The sequence below is a fragment of the Panthera uncia genome, chromosome B1 (genome assembly GCF_023721935.1).
Source record: "Panthera uncia isolate 11264 chromosome B1, Puncia_PCG_1.0, whole genome shotgun sequence".
In the NCBI taxonomy this organism is placed as follows: domain Eukaryota; kingdom Metazoa; phylum Chordata; class Mammalia; order Carnivora; family Felidae; genus Panthera; species Panthera uncia.
This window is the reverse complement of record NC_064811.1, coordinates 81,249,021-81,272,349: the sequence shown is the minus strand read 5'-3', so window position 1 is coordinate 81,272,349 and position 23,329 is coordinate 81,249,021. Positions and strand designations below refer to the sequence as shown.

At 36.7% G+C, this 23,329-nt stretch overlaps 1 protein-coding gene across 6 annotated transcripts; it reads left to right on the top strand.

The window, feature by feature from the left end:
- On the top strand, positions 1-22,540 carry TRMT10A (tRNA methyltransferase 10A). Of its 6 annotated transcripts, none has more exons than XM_049630921.1 (9): positions 2-200; positions 3,073-3,134; positions 6,422-6,627; positions 7,470-7,632; positions 8,581-8,652; positions 15,616-15,690; positions 17,620-17,769; positions 19,663-19,768; positions 21,001-22,540. In XM_049630921.1, the coding sequence occupies exons 3-9, from the start codon at positions 6,443-6,445 to the stop codon at positions 21,264-21,266; spliced, it is 1,017 nt and encodes a 338-aa protein (XP_049486878.1). In that variant the 5' UTR covers positions 2-200; positions 3,073-3,134; positions 6,422-6,442; the 3' UTR covers positions 21,267-22,540. The 6 variants fall into 6 exon arrangements, with proteins under 6 accessions (XP_049486880.1, XP_049486878.1, XP_049486877.1 ...); XM_049630922.1 differs by lacking the exon at positions 2-200 and adding an exon at positions 229-516; XM_049630923.1 differs by lacking the exon at positions 3,073-3,134 and having other exon boundaries at positions 1-200; positions 6,411-6,627.
- The last annotated feature ends 789 nt before the right edge of the window (positions 22,541-23,329 follow it).

Genomic DNA, 23,329 nt, shown 5'->3' with positions numbered 1-23,329 from the left:
CTCCCCCCGTCGTCCACTGCGGATCCAAAATTGGCGCAGTTCGATGACGCTAAAACGTAAGCGCGCAGCCTCCTACGCGTAGCGACCGTCCCTGCCTCTGGGAGTTGAAGTTTCCCGGGGAAGACTCGCGAGCTGTATCAAGATCATTAAGAGAAGGCTTTGTGTTGGTGTTCCCGGTTCCCTGACAACTCCTGAGCTCGGTAAGTCTCCTGGTACTGCGGCTGGCCCTTGCCTCCCCTCTGGTCTCCTTTGGGCGCAAAAGGGGCTCTGGTAAGTGCCATCCTCGACTAGCATCAGAGCTTCCGGCAGAGAGGGGAGGGGGGCTGTGGAAGCCGCGCCTGGACCCAATTCCCGAAGGAAGTGATGTCAGATAGAGCGCGTCCCCGGCGCCAAGCAGCTCCCTGATTCGCTGGCTGCAGTTTAATCCCTCCTCGAGTGCGGCTGAAGGCGGGTGGTCTAGAGAGGGAGAGTGGGGTGAGGTTTTGCCCACCCCCAGTAGGGCCACCTACGGCCGAGGTTTGTTTGGGGGTCGGGATCGGGTCCTTAGTACGGGAAGAGTGTGAGCTCCCAAAGAATGAAGGGAGAGGGAAATCTGGACTCTGAAGGGCTGGAAAACGAGTTGTGCTTCTGCCACTTGGTGGCTAGAGACCGTGAGCCGTCGCTTTACCTGTTTAAATCGGCCTTACCTCATTTCTCCAGCGAGGGGCTGACGTGGCGGAGCGCTCTGAAATGTAGAGAGCCCAGGGCAGAGTTGCTGCAAGTGCTCTTAAGCCCATGGTGGTGGGCCGAGGATGGTTTTTAAGAAGACTGTGTTAACTTGATTTCAGTGAAATATTTTCAGTGTTAAAATGCGGGAATTTTTCTGGAGGTATAAAGAGGATAGCATCAGATGACTTTCTCACTTTTTGTTTGGGTTGTTTTGTAATTTCTTCCCCAGTCCCTATCCCAGCCAAATCCTCCCAAGGGGCCTGAGAGCTGAACCAAGCGCTTTCGATACTGCCCATCAGGCTGGCGCATTTTAAAAAGGGTATTCTTTCTTTCCCTGTCACTGTCAGGTCAGTTAATTTCATTTTGCAGTTCTTCCATATCTTTCAGGAAGGGAGGCAGTGTCATAAATTATGAAGATTGTATTTAGCCCAATCCATGAAAGTTGGTGGGGTTTTTTATTTTTTATTTTTATTTTTTATTTTGGCAATTCACTGATGTGTGATATCTGTGTTCCCTGCTGGAAGCCGTGCTAAGAAGTGGAAATACAAGGAAGATTGAGACGTTTTTCTTTTTCTTTCTTTCTTTCTTTCTTTCTTTTTTTTTTTTTTTTTTTTTTTTTTGCTTCTTTGTTTCACACCAAATGGGCTTAGTCATCTTTATCCAGTTCTTAGTTTTATCAGATCACCTGGTAACCTATTTCTGTGACTAAATGAACCAACCTTTTACAACTTCTGTGTTAAACTAACGTTCACACAAATATTTCTATAATGGCTACAATATATTGTTCTTACATATTTGTTGAACGTGGTTGAATAAACGAAAATGTGCTGTGAGTGTCACTTCTCTGGAGGGAAGAACACAAAACTGGTGTGAGGCTTCTAAACGAGCAAAAAAACTTTAAAAAGCGGGTATACATAGTAAAATGCCATATTTTATCAGCTAACCTGAACAAGCTAGTACATAGTGAAATGCTTATTGTATGGGAAGTGGGAGTTGGTACACATCTTTGTATGTAAAGTGTGATGTAAGCAGTAATATATTGGACCTTAAGCTAGCATCATTACTTTTTTATTTTGTGCCTCTCTATATGTAGCTTATCAAAGCTTAAAAAAATTCACTTGCTGCAGTGCATTTTCTTAATTGCGAATAGCTTTAAAAATAATGATGATAAAGTCGACCAGTTCATGACCTTTCTTTGCATATGATAGCCTGTTTAAAAACATTAGTATGCAATGATAGGCCAAGTTAAAATTAACTTAGACTTCGTAGATAGAAAGGGCAAAAGCTCCCCCTGGTGTACGTGCGAGCTGTAAAACATTGTTATCTATATATTGCTTTTTAAAAATTTTCACATTATAGAGCCAATCTACACTTGCAGCTTTTTTTTTTTTCTTTTTTTTTAACGTTTTTATTTTTGAGACAGAGAGAGACAAAGCATGAACGGGGGAGGGTCAGAGAGAGGGAGACACAGAATCCGAAACAGGCTCCAGGCTCTGAGCTGTCAGCACAGAGCCCGACGCGGGGCTCGAACTCAGGGACCGTGAGATCATGACCTGAGCCAAAGTCGGCGCTTAACCGACTGAGCCACCCAGGCGCCCCCACTTGCAGCTTTTTAACAGAATAAAGAACTAGCACAAAACACAATGCCACTATTAACAGAAATGTTCTCCTTTGGAATATTTTTTTTTAAATGTTAATGTTTACTTATTTTTGAGAGCGAGCGCGCGCGCGAGAGAGAGAGAGAGAGAGAGAGAGAGACATAGAGACATGGAGTGTGGGTGGGGGAGGGGCAGAGAGCGAGAAGGACACAGAATCTGAAGCAGGCTCCAGGCTCTGAGCTGTCAGCACAGAGCCTGATGCGGGGCTCAAACTCATGAACTGCAAGATCCTGACCTGAGCTGAAGTTAGATGCTTAACCAACGGAGCCACCCATGTGTCCCCTCCTTTGTAATATTAATCATTGTTTCATGAAGAAAGCAATTTGTCTCCTGTGGATTTTAATTGTGCTTTTAAGTTTACAGGTTTAGCTTACTGGGCAGGTCTAGCTTACGTTTTCTCTACCATGTATTGTTTTGCATATATGCATTGCTGGCTTTTATTTAATGCACTATGTATGGAAAGGAAGTAAAAATGATTCTGGGAATCACAATATATATTCTAAAATTTTCTTCTAATTTTTTTGAGCTTACTGAGTTTCCCCTGTCTCCTGTTTCTTAAGCTGAATGCTTATTTTACAGCTTTTTAAAAACACTTCAATGAACGCATTCAAGGTTATACATTTATTTTCAGTTAACTTTTTGCTTGTATTTCTCTCATCCTGTTATTCAAGTCTTTTAACTGTTCTGACATATTTTGTCATTCTAGTTCTCTGAATTCTGAGATTGTCATGATGTCTTCTAATTCATCCATTACCTCTTGGATTCCAGGTAATCTGGAGTTTATCTCATCTGTTGAAATTTTTATATCTTCATTTCCTAGTTTCCAAATAGGTTCTTTTTCATGGATTTTGGTTTTGATTTTTTTATGCCTGCTTTTGTGTCCCAATTTCCTGTATTGTTTTTATGATTCTTATTCATCTGACCTCTGAAAGATTCCAACCAGACTTATTTTAAAGTCATTTTCATATTGTGCTATTATTTTCAATTTGTGAAGAGTGAATTTGTCTCCTGATGTTGATTTTATTGTTTTTTTTCCTCATCATTTCTCTCTTTTTCTAACTTTGCATAGTTCTCTTGAATGGAATTATCACTTCTCTCCCAACCATCTCTCTATCTACTGGTGATTCTGTGGTTGCTTCTACCCATGGCCCTGTTCAGTGCTTCATTCCACAGCACAGCTTACATAGGTGGGTTAGAATTCCGATCCTGTAGTGTTCTGTTTTTTTTATTTATTTATTTAATTTATTGATTTTGAGAGAGAGAGATTAAGTATGCACTGGGAAGGGGCAGAGAGAGAAGGAGAGAGAGAATCCCAAGCAGGCTCCACACTGTCAGTGTGGAGCCTGATGCGGGCTCGAACTCATGAGCCGTGAGATCATAACCTGAACCAAAGTCAGATGCTTAACCAACTGAGCCACCCAGGCACCCCCTAATCCTGTAGGGTTCTGAGTTTATATGTCATCGCATGGTTTGGCCCTTGTTGTAGCCAAGAAGCCGTGTCTACTTCCGTCAGATTTCCGCCAAGTATTCAGTGTGGTATAAGCCATTAATAGTCTAAATTTCACCTGTTTTCAGACTTTTTCATGGAAAGAGGAACCCCACCCCCGACACTAGTTTAAGGGTTCATCTTCAACTAGCTCCTGTCTTTCTCCCATCTTCTTTAAATCTAGGAAAACTCCCAGTTGCCTTTACACAGCAGACCCAGCAGGAACAGTATCTGTTCTAGTTCTTGTTTTTGGTTTTGAGAGAGGCTATACCTTTTTTGTCTCCCCTTTTTATATTTTATCTAATATTGTCATGTATTTCAAGATTGAGAGACGGGGTATCTTAAAACATGAACTTCTGGCAACTATCTCTAGGAAGTCTGTCCCATTTTTATATTCAGTGGCATAGGAATAGAACTAGAGCTATTTTTTGTCTTCTTTCAGTGACACAGTGTTCTCAGAGCCCTCCCACAGCAGGGTTGAAACAACACAGCTCTTTTACATTCCTCGGAAACCCTCATTTTCTAAATAAGATTTTGGATTTCTGGGAGAGTAGAGTTGGATGTGGGTTTGGATCTTAGCTCCATCATTTCATTTGTCTATTCATTGTCTATTCATTCAGCAAGTATTTTGAGAACATGCTTTGTCCTAGATTTGTTCTAGGTGCCTTATTTCTTGGGAATTATTTAGTAGTTTTGTAATTTGGGGCATTCTTTCTTTGTAATTTGTAATTCTTTCTTTGTAAAGTAGGCATGATACTATCTACTTCACTGGTTTGTTTTAAGGATTAAATTAGATAATACATTCTTTACTTAGCACAGTATTTAATTAATAAATGTTCATCATAACCACTTTCATTAATTTTTAAAATCCTTTGTGATATAGTCACTCATTTATTTATTCCACAAATTTATAATAAGCATCTACTAAGTGCCAGGCACTGTGTTAGTAATGTAATTAATGTGGCAATGTAATGTTAGGTAAAAGCAGACATCATCCATGCCCATAGGCAGTTTCCAGTGTAAAATCGAATTTGGGTTGTCATTTCTAGGAGATACTTCCCCCAAACTAAGGATACTGTTTGGTTCGTGGTATAAGGAAAACTTGTGAACTCTCACTTGGATTACCAGATGATTCTTTACCTTTAGTAATTTGTGACCTAGCAAAATGTTAGGGCTTTTGCTGTAGCCCCTAAAGCACACATCTTAAAATTCATCTTTCGGTCAAAAGTTGGTAAACTTTGTGTTTGCTTAATTATCCCCAGGTATCCTGTTACAACATTGTACTTTTAAAGAAAGCAAGAACCATATAATAAAGCTACTATTCATATTATGTTCTGCAAAGGTTTAGTCCTTTCCATTTTCTGAATTGTCAGGATTTTTCTCTTAGATACTAGCTTTTCTGCACAGACTTGTTAGCTGTCTCTTTAAGAAAGAATAATCATAGAATTTTCTTTAAGGCCAAGAGAACATTTGCAAGCCTCATGCTTAGTCTTTGCTAGGGACAAGTAAATAAACTTTTAAGCTGTGGCGTTCGTAATCTATTAAAGAAAAGAAATCTCAGTACTTTTAGCCCTTTCCTAATCTAAAGGTAAGTTCATTTCTAGACATAAATATAAAGATGTGGGTTGTTAATCCAATTAAAAATGTTTGAGATGGTTCTAAGTATTCCATGACTGATTATAGGATCATCTTACATATTGTTTTAGCCATAACTAATATGGATATCTATAATTACATATTTACAATGAAATATACTGAGAGGCAACCAAATTTGTTTTCTGCACTGTCCAAAGTATATAAATCTATAGCATATCTTTTGTCAAAAATCACGTGAGTGTACACCCAGATAATGAAAGTAACATGTCTCTTGCACTGTAGCATTAATGACAACTAAAAAAAGTGCTTCCAATCTCTTTTTTAAAAACATTTTTTCTTTTATAAAACAATATATTTTTATTATATAAAATACAGAAAATGCAAAAAACCATTGGTAAGAATTAAACATATTTGTGTGTATTCTCTTTAAAACAAAGTTGGACATAATGTACATATTGTTTCTATTTTTTTACTTAGCCATTTCCTTTTATCACTAAATAATTTTGGGAAACATGCTTAGTATTCCCAGCCCATGTTATAGATGAACTGTAATTTATTTACAGCCACCTTTTGCTAACATTGAAGTAATTTCTAGTATTTCATTGTTAAAAATTACATACCCTTTTGCATTAATTTTGTGTATATTTCTGATCTATTTACAGAGATTTATTCTAAGGAAATAAATTACCAGGTCAAAGGGTATCATGGCATTTTAAAGTCAGATCTGTGTACCTTCTGGAAAAATTGTGCTGTGACCACAAATAGTAAATGCAAACACCCCATTTCATCAAATGATCTTTGCCAGTAAATGACATTCAATTGTCTAAATTTATATTTTTATTCACTGTTGATATGACTTAATTTTAATCACATCTATTGGTCATTTTTTTTTTTTTTTACTTTGTGTGTGTGTGTGTGTGTGTGTGTGTGTGTGTGTGTAAATCACCTATTCATGTCAAAAGTTGCTTTTCAGTTTTTTCAGAGGCATCACATAATGTCCTCTGAAACATTGCCAGCATTTATTGAGTCTTCTAATGTTGAAAGAAAGCAAAGCTTAAGTGAAGAACAAGAGAAGAGCCAGAAGCCAAGATTAGGTGAAGGATTTGAACCAATATCTAAACGACAAATGAAGAAGCTAATTAAACAGAAACAATGGGAAGAGCAACGAGAACTCCGCAAGTATGTTTCAAAATGCACATATGCAACCCCATTCAGGAATGTTGGACTTTGCACAGTCCTGTGACACATCAAAAGTAATTGTGTTAATTAACATTGGGGCTGTGCATGTTGTTACCCAGCACTGTCCACTGGCTGTTAAAACTGTATGTGTTTCAGTCTTGATGAATTTACACTATAATTTTTCTCACCCAGAACCTATTGTGAGTAGCAGCACAGTTTCTGAAATAACTGACTTAGATGAGGGATATAGTTAGCATCCATGTCCCAGATATAGAACAAAAATAGCCACCTCAGAAAGATCAAATTTGGGCCTAACATTGATTTTGCTAGAAAAGCCATTGTAGGTTTGGGTAAGAGCAGTTGAACTGAAGCTGTTATTGTAGAATGCCAAAATTTATTGAGAGAGAATAAACTATAGTTGATATAGATTATAGAAAAAGCTTTGTAAATTTTTTTTTTAAACAATTTTACTTTGCTTTTTTCTCTATATTCTGTTAATGTTCCTTGAAAATTATGTAGGAGAAGAATGATAAAAGTAAAAATTCATTATAGGCCTAAAGTTCAGTATTTTATAAAGTCTTACATAAAAGTCACAATAATAAGTGAATTATTAGTAGTAAGAGTTTGTGTAGAAAATATTACATTGTCTTCGCAAATTCATTTTCTATCTAAAGCTTTTAGATGGACTATGTAAAATTGCGGATATTTGATCCACAGAAATGGCTGTTTCATGTGGTTCAACCTGCTAATTTAAAAAATAGTTGTTTCTTTGTCAGTTAGAAGAGTCTTGTAAATGTCTGAATATACGAATAACAACAAAAAGTTTCAATTCCTAATTTTAGACAAAAACGGAAGGAAAAACGCAAGAGAAAACAATTAGAGCGACAATGTCAACTGGAATCAAACTCAGATGGAAACGACAGAAAACGTATTCGAAGAGATGTTGTTCACAGCACACTCCGCCTTATCATTGACTGCAGTTTTGACAGCTTGATGGTATTAAAGGTATCATGAATCATTGTCAGAAAAATCTTGTAGGTAAAGTAGGCTGAATAATTCTTGTTTTAATAGGGCATATCACTTGGCTATAAATTTATATATTAAAATGCATCTTTTTTCTTTTTAAATTTTTTTCTTTTTTTTTAACTTTATTTTGAGAGAGAGAGAGAGAGAGAGAGCGTGAGCAGAGGAGGGAAGAGAGAGAGAGAGAATCCCAGGCAGGCTTTGCACTATCAGCTTAGAGCCTGACATGGGGCCCGGTCCCTCAACTGCAAGATCATGACCTGAGCTGAAATCAAGAGCCGGATGCTTAACTGACTGAGCTACCCAGGCACCCGTTAAAATGCATCTTAAATAAAGTTTTTCAAGATCGTGCCTCCCTAAGTTAAACTAAGCTAATAAAATTATTCTCATTTATATGTATAGAACAGAGACACCATCATTAGATTACAAGACTCACTAACTGCATATAAATCATAGATCCAGGAGTGTTTTTGTTACTTGTAATCAGAAGAAGAAAGTAAGAAATGTGATTGGTAAATAGAATTATTTCTTATATAATAGTTTGAGAAAACTGGTTGTCTGAACAATGCTAGTGAATGCTTTACTTACTTTCCAAACCATTAGTAAGTTATGCAAATAGCAGTAGTATTGCTCTACCAGTTTTTTTTTCCTTTTGTTGTCTCTTAAGAAGAGTAAATGTCATCATGAATTAGCATTTTAAGTGGATACAGAATTGAAATTATTGGTCACTTATAGGGTATTTACTTCATAGTAATTATTTTGTTAGTATATACAGAAATTGAATAGAAAAGATCAGAAAGGACCTGTATTTCAAGAGAAAAAAAACGTACCTATCGAGTCATCTCTTCGGCTTATTCTATTCCACTAAGATTGTGGTGTGGCCATAGATGATTTTCAAAATGCTGCTTTAAAAATGGCACTTTCTTATAGGACATTAAGAAACTTCATAAGCAGATTCAACGGTGTTATGCAGAAAATCGACGAGCACTGCATCCTGTGCAGGTATGTTTGAAGAATTTAAAACAGATTCCAGTTTCCTTTTTTTTTTTTTTTTTTTCAATATATGAAGTTTATTGTCAAATTGGTTTCCATACAACACCCAGTGCTCATCCCAAAAGGTGCCCTCCTCAAAACCCATCACCCACCCCCCATCAACCCTCAGTTTGTTCTCAGTTTTTAAGAGTCTCTTATGCTTTGGCTCTCTCCCACTCTAACCTCATTTTTTTTATTTTTTCCTTCCCCTCCCCCATGGGTTTCTGTTAAGTTTCTCAGGATCCACATAAGAGTGAAAACATATGGTATCTGTCTTTCTCTGTATGGCTTATTTCACTTAGCATAACACTCTCTAGTTCCATCCATGTTGCTACAAAAGGCCATATTTCATTCTTTCTCATTGTCACGTAGTACTCCATTGTGTATATAAACCACAATTTCTTTATCCATTCATCAGTTGATGGACCTTTAGGCTCTTTCCATAATTTGGCTATTGTTGAGAGTGCTGCTATAAACATTGGGGTACAAGTGCCCCTATGCATCAGCACTCCTGTATCCCTTGGGTAACTTCCTAGCAGTGCTATTGCTGGGTCATAGGGTAGGTCTATTTTTAATTTTTTGAGGAACCTCCACACTGTTTTCCAGAGTGGCTGGACCAATTTGCATTCCCACCAACAGTGCAAGAGGGTTCCCGTTTCTCCACATCCTCTCCAGCATCTATAGTCTCCTGACTTGTTCATTTTGGCCACTCTGACTGGCGTGAGGTGATATCTGAGTGTGGTTTTGATTTGTATTTCCCTGATGAGGAGTGACGTTGAGCATCTTTTCATGTGCCTGTTGGCCATCCGGATGTCTTCTATTGAGAAGTGTCTATTCATGTTTTCTGCCCATTTCTTCACTGGGTTATTTGTTTTTCGGGTGTGGAGTTCGGTGAGCTCTTTATAGATTTTGGATACTAGCCCTTTGTCCGATATGTCATTTGCAAATATCTTTTCCCATTCCGTTGGTTGCCTTTTAGTTTTGTTGGTTGTTTCCTTTGCTGTGCAGAAGCTTTTTATCTTTATAAGGTCCCAGTAGTTCATTTTTGCTTTTAATTCTCTTGCCTTTGGAGATGTGTCAAGTAAGAAATTGCTACGGCTGAGGTCAGAGAGGTCTTTTCCTGCTTTCTCCTCTAAGGTTTTGATGGTTTCCTGTCTCACATTCAGGTCCTTTATCCATCTTGAGTTTATTATTGTGAACGGTGTGAGAAAGTGGTCTAGTTTCAATCTTCTGCATGTTGCTGTCCAGTTCTCCCAGCACCATTTGTTAAAGAGACTGTCTTTTTTCCATTGGATGTTCTTTCCTGCTTTGTCAAAGATTAGTTGGCCATATGTTTGTGGGTCTAATTCTGGGGTTTCTATTCTATTCCATTGGTCTATGTGTCTGTTTTTGTGCCAATACCATGCTGTCTTGATGATGACAGCTTTGTAGTAGAGGCTAAAGTCTGGGATTGTGATGCCTCCTGCTTTGGTCTTCTTCTTCAAAATTACTTTGGCTATTCGGGGCCTTTTGTGGTTCCATATGAATTTTAGGATTGCTTGTTCTAGTTTCGAGAAGAATGCTGGTGCAATTTTGATTGGGATTACATTGAATGTGTAGATAGCTTTGGGTAGTATTAACATTTTGACAATATTTATTCTTCCAATCCATGAGCATGGAATGTTTTTCCATTTCTTTATATCTTCTTCAATTTCCTTCATAAGCTTTCTATAGTTTTTAGCATACAGATTTTTACATCTTTGGTTAGATTTATTCCTAGGTATTTTATGCTTCTTGGTGCAATTGTGAATGGGATCAGTTTCTTTGTCTTTCTGTTGCTTCATTATTAGTGTATAAGAATGCAACTGATTTCTGTACATTGATTTTGTATCCTGCAACTTTGCTAAATTCATGTATCAGTTCTAGCAGACTTTTGGTGGAGTCTATTGGATTTTCCATGTATAATATCATGTCATCTGCAAAGAGTGAAAGCTTAACTTCATCTTTGCCAACTTTGATGCCTTTGATTTCCTTTTGTTGTCTGATGGCTGATGCTAGCACTTCCAACACTATGTTAAACAACAGCGGTGAGAGTGGACATCCCTGTCATGTTCCTGATCTCAGGGAGAAAGCTCTCAGTTTTTCCCCATGGAGGATGATGTTAGCTGTGGGCTTTTCATAAATGGCTTTTATGATCTTTAAGTATGTTCCTTCTATCCCGACTTTCTTGAGGGTTTCTATTAAGAAAGGTTGCTGAATTTTGTCAAATGCCTTTTTTTGCATCGATTGACAGGATCATATGGTTCTTATCTTTTCTTTTATTAATGTGATGTATCACGTTGATTGATTTGTGAATGTTGAACCAGCCCTGCATCCCAGGAATGAATCCCACTTGATCATGGTGAATAATTCTTTTTATATGCTGTTGAATTCGATTTGCTAGTTATCTTATTGAGAATTTTTGCATCCATATTCATCAGGGATATTGGCCTGTAGTTCTCTTTTTTTACTGGGTCTCTGTCTGGTTTAGGAATCAAAGTAATGCTGGCTTCATAGAATGAGGCTGGAAGTTTTCCTTCCCTTTCTATTTTTTTGGAATAGCTTGAGAAGGATAGGTATTATCTCTGCTTTAAACGTCTGGTAGAACTCCCCTGGGAAGCCATCTGGTCCTGGACTCTTATTTGTTGGGAGATTTTTGATGACTGATTCAATTTCTTTTCTGGTTATGGGTCTGTTCCAGCTTTCTATTTCCTGCTGATTGAGTTTTGGAAGCGTGTGGGTGTTTAGGAATTTGTCCATTTCTTCCAGGTTGTCCAGTTTGTTGGCATGTAATTTTTCATAGTATTCCCTGATAATTGTTTGTATCTCTGAGGGATTGGTTGTAATAATTCATTTTCATTCATGATTTTATCTATTTGGGTCATCTCCCTTTTCTTTTTGAGAAGCCTGGCTAGAGGTTTATCAATTTTGTTTATTTTTTGAAAAAACCAACTCTTGGTTTCGTTGATCTGCTCTACAGTTTTTTTTTTACATTCTATATTGTTTATTTCTGCTCTGCTCTTTATTATTTCTCTTCTTCTGCTGGGTTTAGGCTGTCTTTGCTGTTCTGCTTCTATTTCCTTTTAGGTGTGCTCTAATTTTTTAGGTATTTGGGATTTTTCTTGTTTCTTGAGATAGGCCTGGATTGCAATGTATTTTCCTCTCAGGACTGCCTTCGCTGCATCCCAAAGCGTTTGGATTGTTGTATTTTCATTTTCGTTTGTTTCCATAAATTTTTTAGTTTCTTCTCTAATTACCTGGTTGACCCGTTCATTCTTTAGTAGGGTGTTCTTTAACCTCCATGCTTTTGGAGGTTTTCCAGACTTTTTCCTGTGGTTGATTTCAAGCTTCATAGCATTGTGGTCTGAAAGTATGCATGGTATGATTTCAATTCTTGTATACTTATGAAGGGCTGTTTTGTGACCCAGTATATGATCTATCCTGGAGAATGTTCCATGTGCACTCGAGAAGAAAGTATATTCTGTTGCTTTGGGATGCAGAGTTCTAAATATATCTGTCAAGTCCATCTGATCCAATGTATCAATTCAGGGCCCTTGTTTCTTTATTGACCGTGTGTCTAGATGATCTATCCATTTCTGTAAGTGGAGTGTTAAAGTCCCTGGAAATTACCATATTCTTATCAATAAGGTTGCTTCTGTGTGTAATTGTTTTATATATTTGGGGGCTCCTGTATTCAGTGCATAGACATTTATAATTGTTAGCTCTTCCTGATGGATAGACCCTGTAATTATTATATAATGCCCTTCTTCATGTCTTGTTACAGCCTTTAATTTAAAGTCTAGTTTGTCTGATATAAGTGTGGCTACTCCAGCTTTCTTTTGACTTCCAGTGGCATGATAAATAGTTCTCCATCCCCTCACTCTCAATCTGAAGGTGTCCTCGGGTCTAAAATGAGTCTCTTGTACACAGCAAATAGATGGGTCTTGTGTTTATCCATTCTGATACCCTATGTCTTTTGGTTGGAGCATTTAGTCCATTTACATTCAGTGTTATTATAGAAAGATATGGGTTTAGAGTCACTGTGATGTCCATAGGTTTCATGCTTATAGCGATGTCTCTGGTACTTTGTCTCACAGGATCCCCCTTAGGATCTCTTGTAGGGCTGGTTTAGTGGTGACGAATTCCTTCAGTTTTTGTTTTTTGGGAAGACCTTTATCTCTCCTATTCTAAATGACAGACTTGCTGGATAAAGGATTCTTGGCTGCATATTTTTTCTGTTCATCACATTGAAGATCTCCTGCCATTCCTTTCTGGCCTGCCAAGTTTCAGTAGAGAGATCGCTCACGAGTCTTATAGGTCTCCCTTTATATGTTAGAGCACGTTTATCTCTAGCTGCTTTCAGAATTTTCTCTTTATCCTTGTATTTTGCCAGTTTCACCATGATATGTCATGCAGAAGATCGATTCAAGTTACGTCTGAAGGGAGTTCTCTGTGCCTCTTGGATTTCAATGTCTTTTTCCTTCCCCAGATCAGGGAAGTTCTCAGCTATGATTTCTTCAAGTACCCTTCAGCACCTTTCCCTCTCTCTTCCTCCTCTGGAATACCAATTATGCGTAGATTATTTCTCTTTAGTGCATCACTTAGTTCTCTAATTTTCCCCTCATACTCTCACATTTTTTTATCTCTCTTTTTCTCAGCTTCTTCCTTTTCCATAATTTTATCTTCTAGTTCGCCTATTCTCTCCTCTGCCTCTTTAACCTGAGCCGTGGTTGTGTCCATTTTATTTTGCAGCTCATTGATAGCATTTTTTAGCTCCTCCTGGCTGTTCTTAGTCCCTTGATCTCTGTAGCAATAGATTCTCTGCTGTCCTTTATACTGTTTTCAAGCCCAGCGATTAATTTTATGACTATTATTCTAAATTCACTTTCTGTTATATTGTTTAAATCATATTTGATCAGTTCGTTAGCTGTTGTTATTTCCTGGACGTTTTTCTGAGGGGAATTCTTCCGTTTCGTCATTTTGGATAGTCCCTGGAGTGGTGTGGGACTGCTGGGCACTTCCCCTGTGGTGTCTTGAATAACTTGCGTTGGTGGACGGGGCCGAAGTCAGACCTGATGTCTGCCCCCAGCCCACCGCTGGGGCCATAGTCAGACTGGTGTGTGCCTTCTCTTCCCCTCTGCTAGGGGCGGGATTCACTGTGGGGTGGCGTGGCCCGTCTGGGCTACTTGCACACTGCCGGGCTTGTGGTGCTGGGGATCTGGTGTATTAGCTGGGTGGATAGGCAAGGTGCACAGGGGTTGGAGGGGCAGGCTCAGCTTGCTTTTCCTTTGGAGATCCGCTTCTGGAGGGGCCCTGTGGCACCGGGAGGGAGTCAGACCCGCCGGAGGGATGGATCCTCAGAATCACAGCATTGGGTGTTTGTGCGGAGCAAGCAAGTTCCCTGGCAGGAACTGGCTCCCTTTGGGATTTTGGCTGGGGGATGGGCGGGGGAGATGGCGCTGGCGAGCACCTTTGTTTCCCGCCAAGCTGCGCTCTGTCATCCGGGGCTCAACAGCTCTCCCTCCCGTTGTCCTCCAGCCCTCCTGTTCTCTGAGCAGAGCTGTTAGCTTATAACCTTCCAGATGTCAAGTCCCGCTTGCTGTCGGAACACACTCCGTCCGGCCCCTCTGCTTTTGCAAGCCAGTCTCGGGGGCTCTGTTTTGCTGGCAGGCTGCCCCTCCGCCCTGGCTCCGTCCGCCAGTCTGTGTAGCGCGCACCGCCTCTCCGCCCTTCCTACCCTCTTCTGTGGGCCTCTCGTATGCGCTTGGCTCCGGAGACTCCGTTCTGCTAGTCTTCCGGTGGTTTTCTGGGTTATTTAGGCAGGTGTAGGTGGAATCTAAGTGATCAGCAGGACACGCAGTGAGCCCAGCGTCCTCCTACACCGCCATCTTCCCAGGATCCCTCCAGTTTCCTTTTATAACGTCTTGGGAAAAGGCATAGATAATCCCAATTGCCTTTTCAAAAAATCTTACAGATACTTTTCATTAGAGAACAAAATGCCTATTTGAAAAATGTTTTAATTTTCTACAAAACTAAAATAGTTTAAACATTTTTCCACATGTCAGTCTTAGTCACACGACGCACAGTGATGGTGTTTTCTACACATTGACCTCATTCCTATGTAGTTGAACATCTTCATTAAAGGATATATATATTTTTTTCATACCTGTTTCTCCACTCTCAATTCCTTCCCTCTCAGGAAGTGAGGGAACTGTCCGGGTTGATGTGTACCATGGTACCTGTTGGGGAAGTTGCTTCTACCTGAAGGATTTTGAGTCAGTGATTGTTTTGAAAGGTACTTCCTTAGGCTAATTGGCTGCTGTTAAGAGTAGATAGGGTCTTTTTCTTACCCTATCTACTCTTGATTTGAACTCCAGGTGACCTAAATATTAACACTGGCTCACTGATATTAAGAACCAGAAACTCTTAATCTATTTTTGGTTAGATATTTTCTTTCTATCAAATGATAGTGTTTTTATATTTTTACATTTTATATTTTTCACACCCTTGATTAGACTTGAAATAGGTGTCAGGGTTTAGAATCAAAGGGAAACTATGAAGACTTTGGACTCATGAAAAAAACAGTGGTGGCAAAAGAAAGTGAATGAAAACTTGACATGGAAACAGGGAGTTTGCAGAAAGGTGATCATTAAGGGAGAGTCCAAAGATAGCGGTTGGAAAATGGGATAAAAATGTAGGTGGAATACTTAAAGTAGTGGGTTATGAGAAACATAAAACATGTCACTTGTAGCAGACATTTATTCTTATATGTTTAAAGCATGTCACGAGCTAATTTTTTTTCTAGAATGAATATATTTTATGTTTCATCGATGATCAGATGGGTATAGAAGAGAAATAAAATATTGGACTTCAATAGTCATTTGCTCTTTCTTTCTGTGTCTACCAATCTATCAGTTTTACTTGACAAGCCATGGAGGCCAGTTGAAAAAGAACATGGATGAAAATGACAAAGGATGGGTCAACTGGAAGGTGATTAAAATAGATTAACATAATTCTAAGTATTTTTATGCTTAAAGGTCTACATTTTTACCTAAATTCTAAATTCTAAATATTATTCAGCAAATATAGGAGTCAACAAGTCTCCAAAAGCTGTATATCACTGTTGCTAAGTCTAATGTTACTAATGAGAGAAGCTAAAGAAACTGAAATGCCTGTTCGTATCTGTTCTCATTAAATCTCACTTATTTTACTGCCAACTTTAAAACGAATTTTTAAAGCAGGAAGAATTTTAAAGGTCTTTGTACAATCTCTACCTAGCAAACTGGCTATACATTATTTATGAGTGAAGTAACTTTAAAATTTGGGAATGTACTTGTATTCTGTTTCTTCTAACTCTGTGCCATCCCATATGGTGTCCACCATCCACATGTGGATATTGAGCTCTTGAAATGTGACTGGTCTGAATTGAGATGTACTGTAAATGTGAAATATACATTGGATTTAAAAGACAGTACAAAAAAGAGAATTAAAATACCTGCTCAAAATTAATATATATATGTATATTATATTTGTATAATTTGTAAATATTATATTATATTTGTATATATATATTTATATCTCGAAGCAATAACATATTGGCTATATTATGTTAGGTGCAATGTATTAAAATTAATTTCACCTATTTTTGTTTTTTTTAATGTGGCTACTAGAAGATTTAAAATTACATATGTGGCTCACATTTGTTTTTTCTATTGGACTAAACCATTCTCATTTGCAAAGATGACTAATAGATTGGCTTTAGTACCAATCCCTGAGGAACCTTGCCCTATTCAGAGAAGTACTAGGTTATTCCTATTTTTTTTCTTTCTCAAAACCAGTTTTTACTGTGAAAAACTTTCCCTCTCACACTCACTGATCCCATAATGACTATTTATTTTGATAATAGCCTATAGTGTAAAACATTTTCAGAAGCTTTCTTAAGTTTTAAAGTACAATATATTTACCAAGTTTTATTATATTCATGCCTATTTTCCTAAGAAATAAGATAATTGAAATAGGCATACTTTCACTTATTTTGTGGCTTGTTAAGATTATTATATACACCATCGGTTTTCTAGAGACCTGGGAGATCACTGGTCTCTACTGAGGTCTCTCTAGGGGCCCTTATTAAGCATAGCGATCAAATTTATAATACCATTTTCCAGAAAAGTGGCTATTTATTACCTAGCAGGATATAAATTTTAGGTGAGAAGTCTCCTTCATTTTTTCTTTAAAAATTTCAAAATGCCATCTGCATCTGAATTTGGTGATGCATCATCCCTTATTCCATGAATGTAGTTCGCAAAATTTTGACTGCCAACTGTAGTTCAGTCTTGTACTTCTGACCTGATAATTTTGGTGAAGAAGATTTCTACTATGTATCTTTGTAGAAACAGATGCATGGAATTTATTAAATCTATTAGCCATTTCCTTTTGATGATTCATGCAGATGGAGAGGAAGTAATTGGAAAAGGCATTTTTTGGTTGGAGAACAGGTTGAGCAGATATGTGACCAAAAAAATGCATTTGTTTTTTTGGAACAGAAATAAATTGAGAAAGCTAGGTTAGTGCCATATTCAGGAAAGCATCACTAGGTAAAGGGATTTAAGTTTTATCCTATAGGTAATGATAAAACATTGAAAGTAGGGTTTTTAGGAAGTGAGTCTGCCATCACTCACTTATGGAAGTGAATCAGAGGGATCTGAAGCTAGAGACAGGGAACAGTAGGAGCCACCTTAAATAATTGAGATGTAAGGTGGTAAGGAATGGAAGTGGTAGGTTTTCAATAATACATTGTAAAATATTGTTTTATACTTCATATGCTTTTGGGTGACTTTGTCTAAGGAAAAGAAAATAATCTCTTTTAGCCCATTTTCACAAAATCCTATTAATTAATATCTTTATCCTTACATCTTAAAGGATATCCACATCAAACCAGAGCATTATAGTGAATTTATAAGGAAAGAAGACCTAATTTATCTTACATCAGACTCACCTAATGTACTGAAGGAATTAGATGAATCAAAGGCCTATGTGATTGGAGGGTTAGTAGATCACAACCATCACAAGGTACTGTTAAGTTTTTATTTTTGTGTTTGCTTATACTTAAAATTGATACACCAATTCTTGATAGTAACAATAGTACTGATGATGACTGATCATTATTGACTGCCTACTATACATTTCAGTCGTCTTTCGCAAAGAAATCATTTCACATATATGACTAGTTTGTTTAATCCTCCCTGCAACGCAGTGAGGTCAGTGCTATTCTCTACATTTTACAGATAAGGAACTGGAGGCCCAGAGAAACTAAGTCTAAAATCAATAGTAGGTGATAAAGCAGATATTTGAAACCAGACAGATTGTTCCAGAGCCCACATGCTTAAACAATATGTTGTATTGATAGTAGGTGCTGCTACTGATCAATTTCTAGGCCACTGGTAAAATTTATAACAATTTACACCAAAATGTATACCAAAATGGTAATACGAGTTTTTTAATATATAATTTTAATGGGCTGTGTTTTCTTTTCTCTTATATTTGTACTTTTGTCTCTTCCACCACCTCCTTACCCTCATTTGGATGAAAAATCAGAAATATACTTTCTAAAAGAAAACATCATGTTGTACTTTGCCAGCTACTTTGCCGCATGCTAAATTCAGCCCATCTCCAGAAAAGACATGTCCACCAAGTGTCAGGTGAAATACTGTCAGCAGAATAATATGAAGTAATTCATCATTCTTCTATAGTATCACTCTGAGGTAGAACTGTCTGCAACGTTGGAATAGTTTATATCATCTTGTCCAGTATGGTAGCTATGTGGCTGTTGAGCAGAGAGCCTGTGCGTAGAATGATTGAGAAACTAATCAATTTAAACTTAAGTAGTCACAGTTGTGGCCACAGCAGGGCAGTGCAGCTCTATAGCATTACAGGGAGTTTTTATCAGAATGATCTTTAGCTTTTTAAATTTTTTTCTTAGTGGAAAAATTCCATTTTGTTATTTGTGTACAACCATATTTTTTTCTTTGATGTTGTATGTTTCTCTGAACTACAATGATTTTGTTTTAAAAAACACCTACCTCAGGTGCTTTTATTTGTCCCAAAATATGCAAACTACTGGTTAAGAAATTTAGCTCTTCTTTCTCCTGTACTTTTGGCTACTTGAGTTCTGTTTAGAACCAAGCTTTTAAGGATTTTAATTTTGAGGAGAAAATTTATATTCAACATTTTTTTAATTGACAGGAAAAATAAAATTTATAGGCAATTAAAATTTTTTTTTCCATTCAGGTTTTCATTTACTTTGTCTTTACCATTTGTACCTCTTCCTTTTTTTAAGTTTACTTATTTGTTTTGAGAGAGATACGTAGTGGCAGAGGGGCAGAGAGAGGAGAGAGAATCCCACAAACCTGGGGCTCGAACTCACAAACCTGTAGGTCATGATGTAAGCTGAAATCAAGAGTTGGATGCTTAACCGACTGAGCCACCCAGGTGCCCCACCGTTTGTGCCCCTTAATGTTATGTAATTGAAACAAAGTTTTATGTTTATATCTTTTCCATTCACAAAGTGATGGTGCTTCTCTAGGAATTCAATTTCAGTATTTTAAACTGAGAGAAAGGCAGTGTGGAATAGTGAAAAGCTATTTGAGTCAGAAAGCATGAGCCAGGTCTTCCTATGGTTCTGCCACTGAGGAGCTTTGTGATGGGCAGGGAATATAATATCTTTGGTTTTCTCATTTGTAAAGTGGTTAAAGCAAATGCCCTAAACATTCCTATTATACTTATTGTCAAAAGAACATTTCCAAATTAGAAGCTAAACACACACACACACACACACACACACACACACTTCATCAAATAATGTTCACTGACCTAAAGTCTTTTCTAAAAAGTACTTATTTTGTTGTAGACTTTAAGTTATAATAATCTAATGTTCTAGTCCAAGTTATAGTATCTTTGTTTTAGGGACTCACATATAAACAAGCATCAGATCATGGAATTGATCATGCACAGCTCCCCCTTGGAAATTTTGTGAAGATGAATAGTAGAAAAGTTTTGGCAATTAATCATGGTAAGCTATAAGGGAATTATGAAAATATACCTGAGTAAACAATGTGAAGAATAACATTACCTCTGGATGAGTAGAAAATATACACTTTGCTAGAGACAAAACTGTAAAATGTAATCATTTATAATTTGTTTGAATATAGAAATAATACATGCATATTATAGAACTGAATTAATGTGCATTCATATGGAAATGTAGAAAACTAGAAAGAAAAATAAGCTAGAATTTCACTACCCAGAGATACTTAGTATTAACTTTTTGGTGTATTTCCTTCCAGTTCTTTTCCTATGCGTATATAGTATTCATTACATAATTGGATTTTTACTCTGTTGCATAAAATGCTATAAATTTGGGGTGTTCCCTCCCACACACATTTATATTTTTCTATGTCATTGAATCATTGTTCATGTCTATGTAATATTCTGTCATCTGAATATACAATAATGTAACCATTCTATTATTGTTGATTTTTTTTTTCCTTTTTCCTTTTGTAAATAACATTATAGTAGTCTCGGACCTGAGTCGTTGCCTGGAGTTTTGCTTTGTAAGCTTTGTTTAGTAGAGATTTTTGTTAGTACACAACTACTTACCAGGCTCTTTTTATGTGCTAAACACTTTCTCTATAGCAGGCTCTAGGGAATTCTAGAAATGATTCAAGCCTTGTTGATTCAAGGAATGAACTTCTTCTAAGACCTTTGATAGATAGTAGAAATTACTTTTCCATAAAGTAATGCAAATTAAGACCTTCAGCAATATATTAAAGTAAGAGTACCTTGAAGACAGTATTTATATTCTTTACCTTTAACGTGAAATTTTTAAAAAAGGTAAGAAAAAAAGAAAGCAAGTAAGGTGCTCCCCAGAGTGACTGTAGGAAAGACAGAAGAAATTTAGATTAATGCTGACCTTTTCTCGTTGTTGTTTTAGTTTTTATGTTAGTACATAAAGGATAAAGAAGTGAAAGGGATTAAGAAGAATAGGAAGGAAATGAAAATGGCTCCTGCCTATTGATTATAATTGATGAAAGATAATGGTAAATCTTTGAGTGTTCATGAAGTGAATTAATGAAAAGCTAAAGAAGAGCTAACAGGCCTGAGAGACTTGGGGCAAGGAAGTGATACCAACAAAGTAGTTACCAGGACATTTTAATACTCTTAACACAAAAGCAATGTATTTAAAATACAGTATGCAACATTGTGATGCACCTAAGAAACGTATGGAGTTTGTCTTTGTTGCAGTGTTTGAGATTATTCTGGAATATCTGGAAACCAGAGACTGGCAAGAAGCATTTTTTACTATCTTACCCCAACGGAAAGGAGCTGTTCCCACAGACAAAGCCTGTGCAAGTTCTTCGCATGACAAGAATTCTGCCAGTGTTGAAGGTGGATTAGACAGTGATTCTAGTGACGAGGAAAATAGCAGAAATGAACTAGATTCACAATATGAAGAAAAGCAGGATAAAGAAAATAGCAGTGAATCTACAGTAAACTCTATACCACACTAATGTCATCTGTTGTTTTTTGTTTTGTTTTGTTTTGTTTTTTTAGTTTAAGGAAAACTTAGGAAAAAATGAGGTGCTTCATAGAATACTCTAATTGGAAGAAAATTTTATTTCCTCTTATTTCTGTTGTGAATTTTTAAAACGTTCTTTAGAGCTAAATGATAAAAAGCCCTTATAAGAAAGCATTTTTTGTTTTTGCATAAAATTTAAATGTTTAATTTTTAAAATAGTTTTCTAAGCCTCAAATAACAGTTTCTTGAGAATTTTACTTTTTTGGTAAACCTTCATTCTCTTTTATTTACTGGATTATATTCTTTAGAATGTGCCTTCAAACCTTTCAGGTTTTTTTTTTATGTTTATATCAAGTGTCTCTCTGATTTATTGTCTACTTATTTGTGGAGATAGATATTTATAAATCTCCTGTAAATCTACCAAAATGTTCTAAATGGGAGGTTATCTCCTATTTGCAGCTTTTTTATCCAGTTACTTCAAAGGTACTTCAAAAATAACTCGGTTACTTCAAAGGAATACAGTGATTTAGGAAGAACTATTAGATTGATAAACTCAACAGTTTATTTCTTTTGTACTATGGAGTTCCTCCTCTGTGATGCCTTTTTGTGGCTCTAAAGCAATCACTAAAGAAGTAAGAATCTCTTTAATATGTTTTCTTAATTTCAATAATGGTGGTAAATTATTTCAATTGAAAATTTTAATTTTTCAGGCTAGATTATTTTAAAAGGCTGTTGAGTCTCAATTTTGTTTTATATTTAAAAGGAAATAGCTCTTAGTTATCCTTCCCTTCTATATGTACTTTTATTAAATAAAATATTTGTTGTTCTTAAAGTGAAACAAGTTAACTTATATGTGCATCTGTCTACTAGCATATAATATGCAATCTAATGTAACTGTATGTTTCTACATATAAGCATGTATGAAAAAAATATATAATTGTATGTATATGTATCTGTCCACAATCACGTATGATTCTTAGTTATTAATGATAACAGGACTGAGTTGCCAAATATCCATATTAATTGCATGAATGGTTGTGTTGAACAACACTAAGAATTTGAATTTTAGAAAGTGCAAAAATCTGTAACTAAAAATTTGTATGAGGATATTGGCAAGGGAAGATGGGACTATAAGGAGATGTTTTGTTTTCTACCAGCAAATGTAGAGCAGTTATTTTCAAAGTAGTGATTTTTCTTTGTCACAGCTAAAGTAAGATTTTGGAAGCCTTCCCTGAATTTGAATAAATTAAGTTTCTGTTCTTTTCACCCATTGGCATCTTAAATTATATACACATTTGGTAGAAAGTTCATTGGATTTAGTATCGATGTTCACTGTCTCTTTTGGTTGCTTTAGTTTAGTAATCTGTTGTAGTCATCCATTTAAAATAAGATCTGCGAGCAAGGTATGTAAATAAAGAAAACCCCCTACTAGTCTAGAAGAGCAAAGCTATGTCTTAAGTTGTATTTTTCAAAGGCGCATATTCCTGAGGAAATATGGTTTAGTAGCATGAAATCCATTTGACTCTTGAAAAGTGTGGGGGTTAGGGGCACCAACCCCCTCACACAGTTGAAAATCCATGTATAACTTTGCCCCAAAACTTAATAACCTACCGTTGACTAGAAGTCTCACTGATAACAAAGAGTGTATTAACACATATTTTATATGTTATATGTATTTTATACTATATTCTTACAATATAGTGAGCTAGAGAAAAGAAAATGTTAAAATCATAAGAGAAAATACATTTACAGTACTGTCCTATATCAAAAAAAATTCACATATAAATGGACCCATGCAGTTCAAACCCATGTTGTTCAAGGGTCAACTGTATTATGCCTTTTACTTAAATTATTTGATATGGAATGGGGCACAGGTTAATTCTGAAAGGGGAAAAATCCCTGCAGGCACTATATAACAATCTTCAGTAATTATGAAAGGTCTGTATTAGTTTCCTAGGGCTGCCATAACAAATTATCACAAACCGAGTGCCTCAAGACACAGACACTCTTCTCTTACAATTATGGAGGCGAAAACTGTAGAATCGAGGTGGGTCC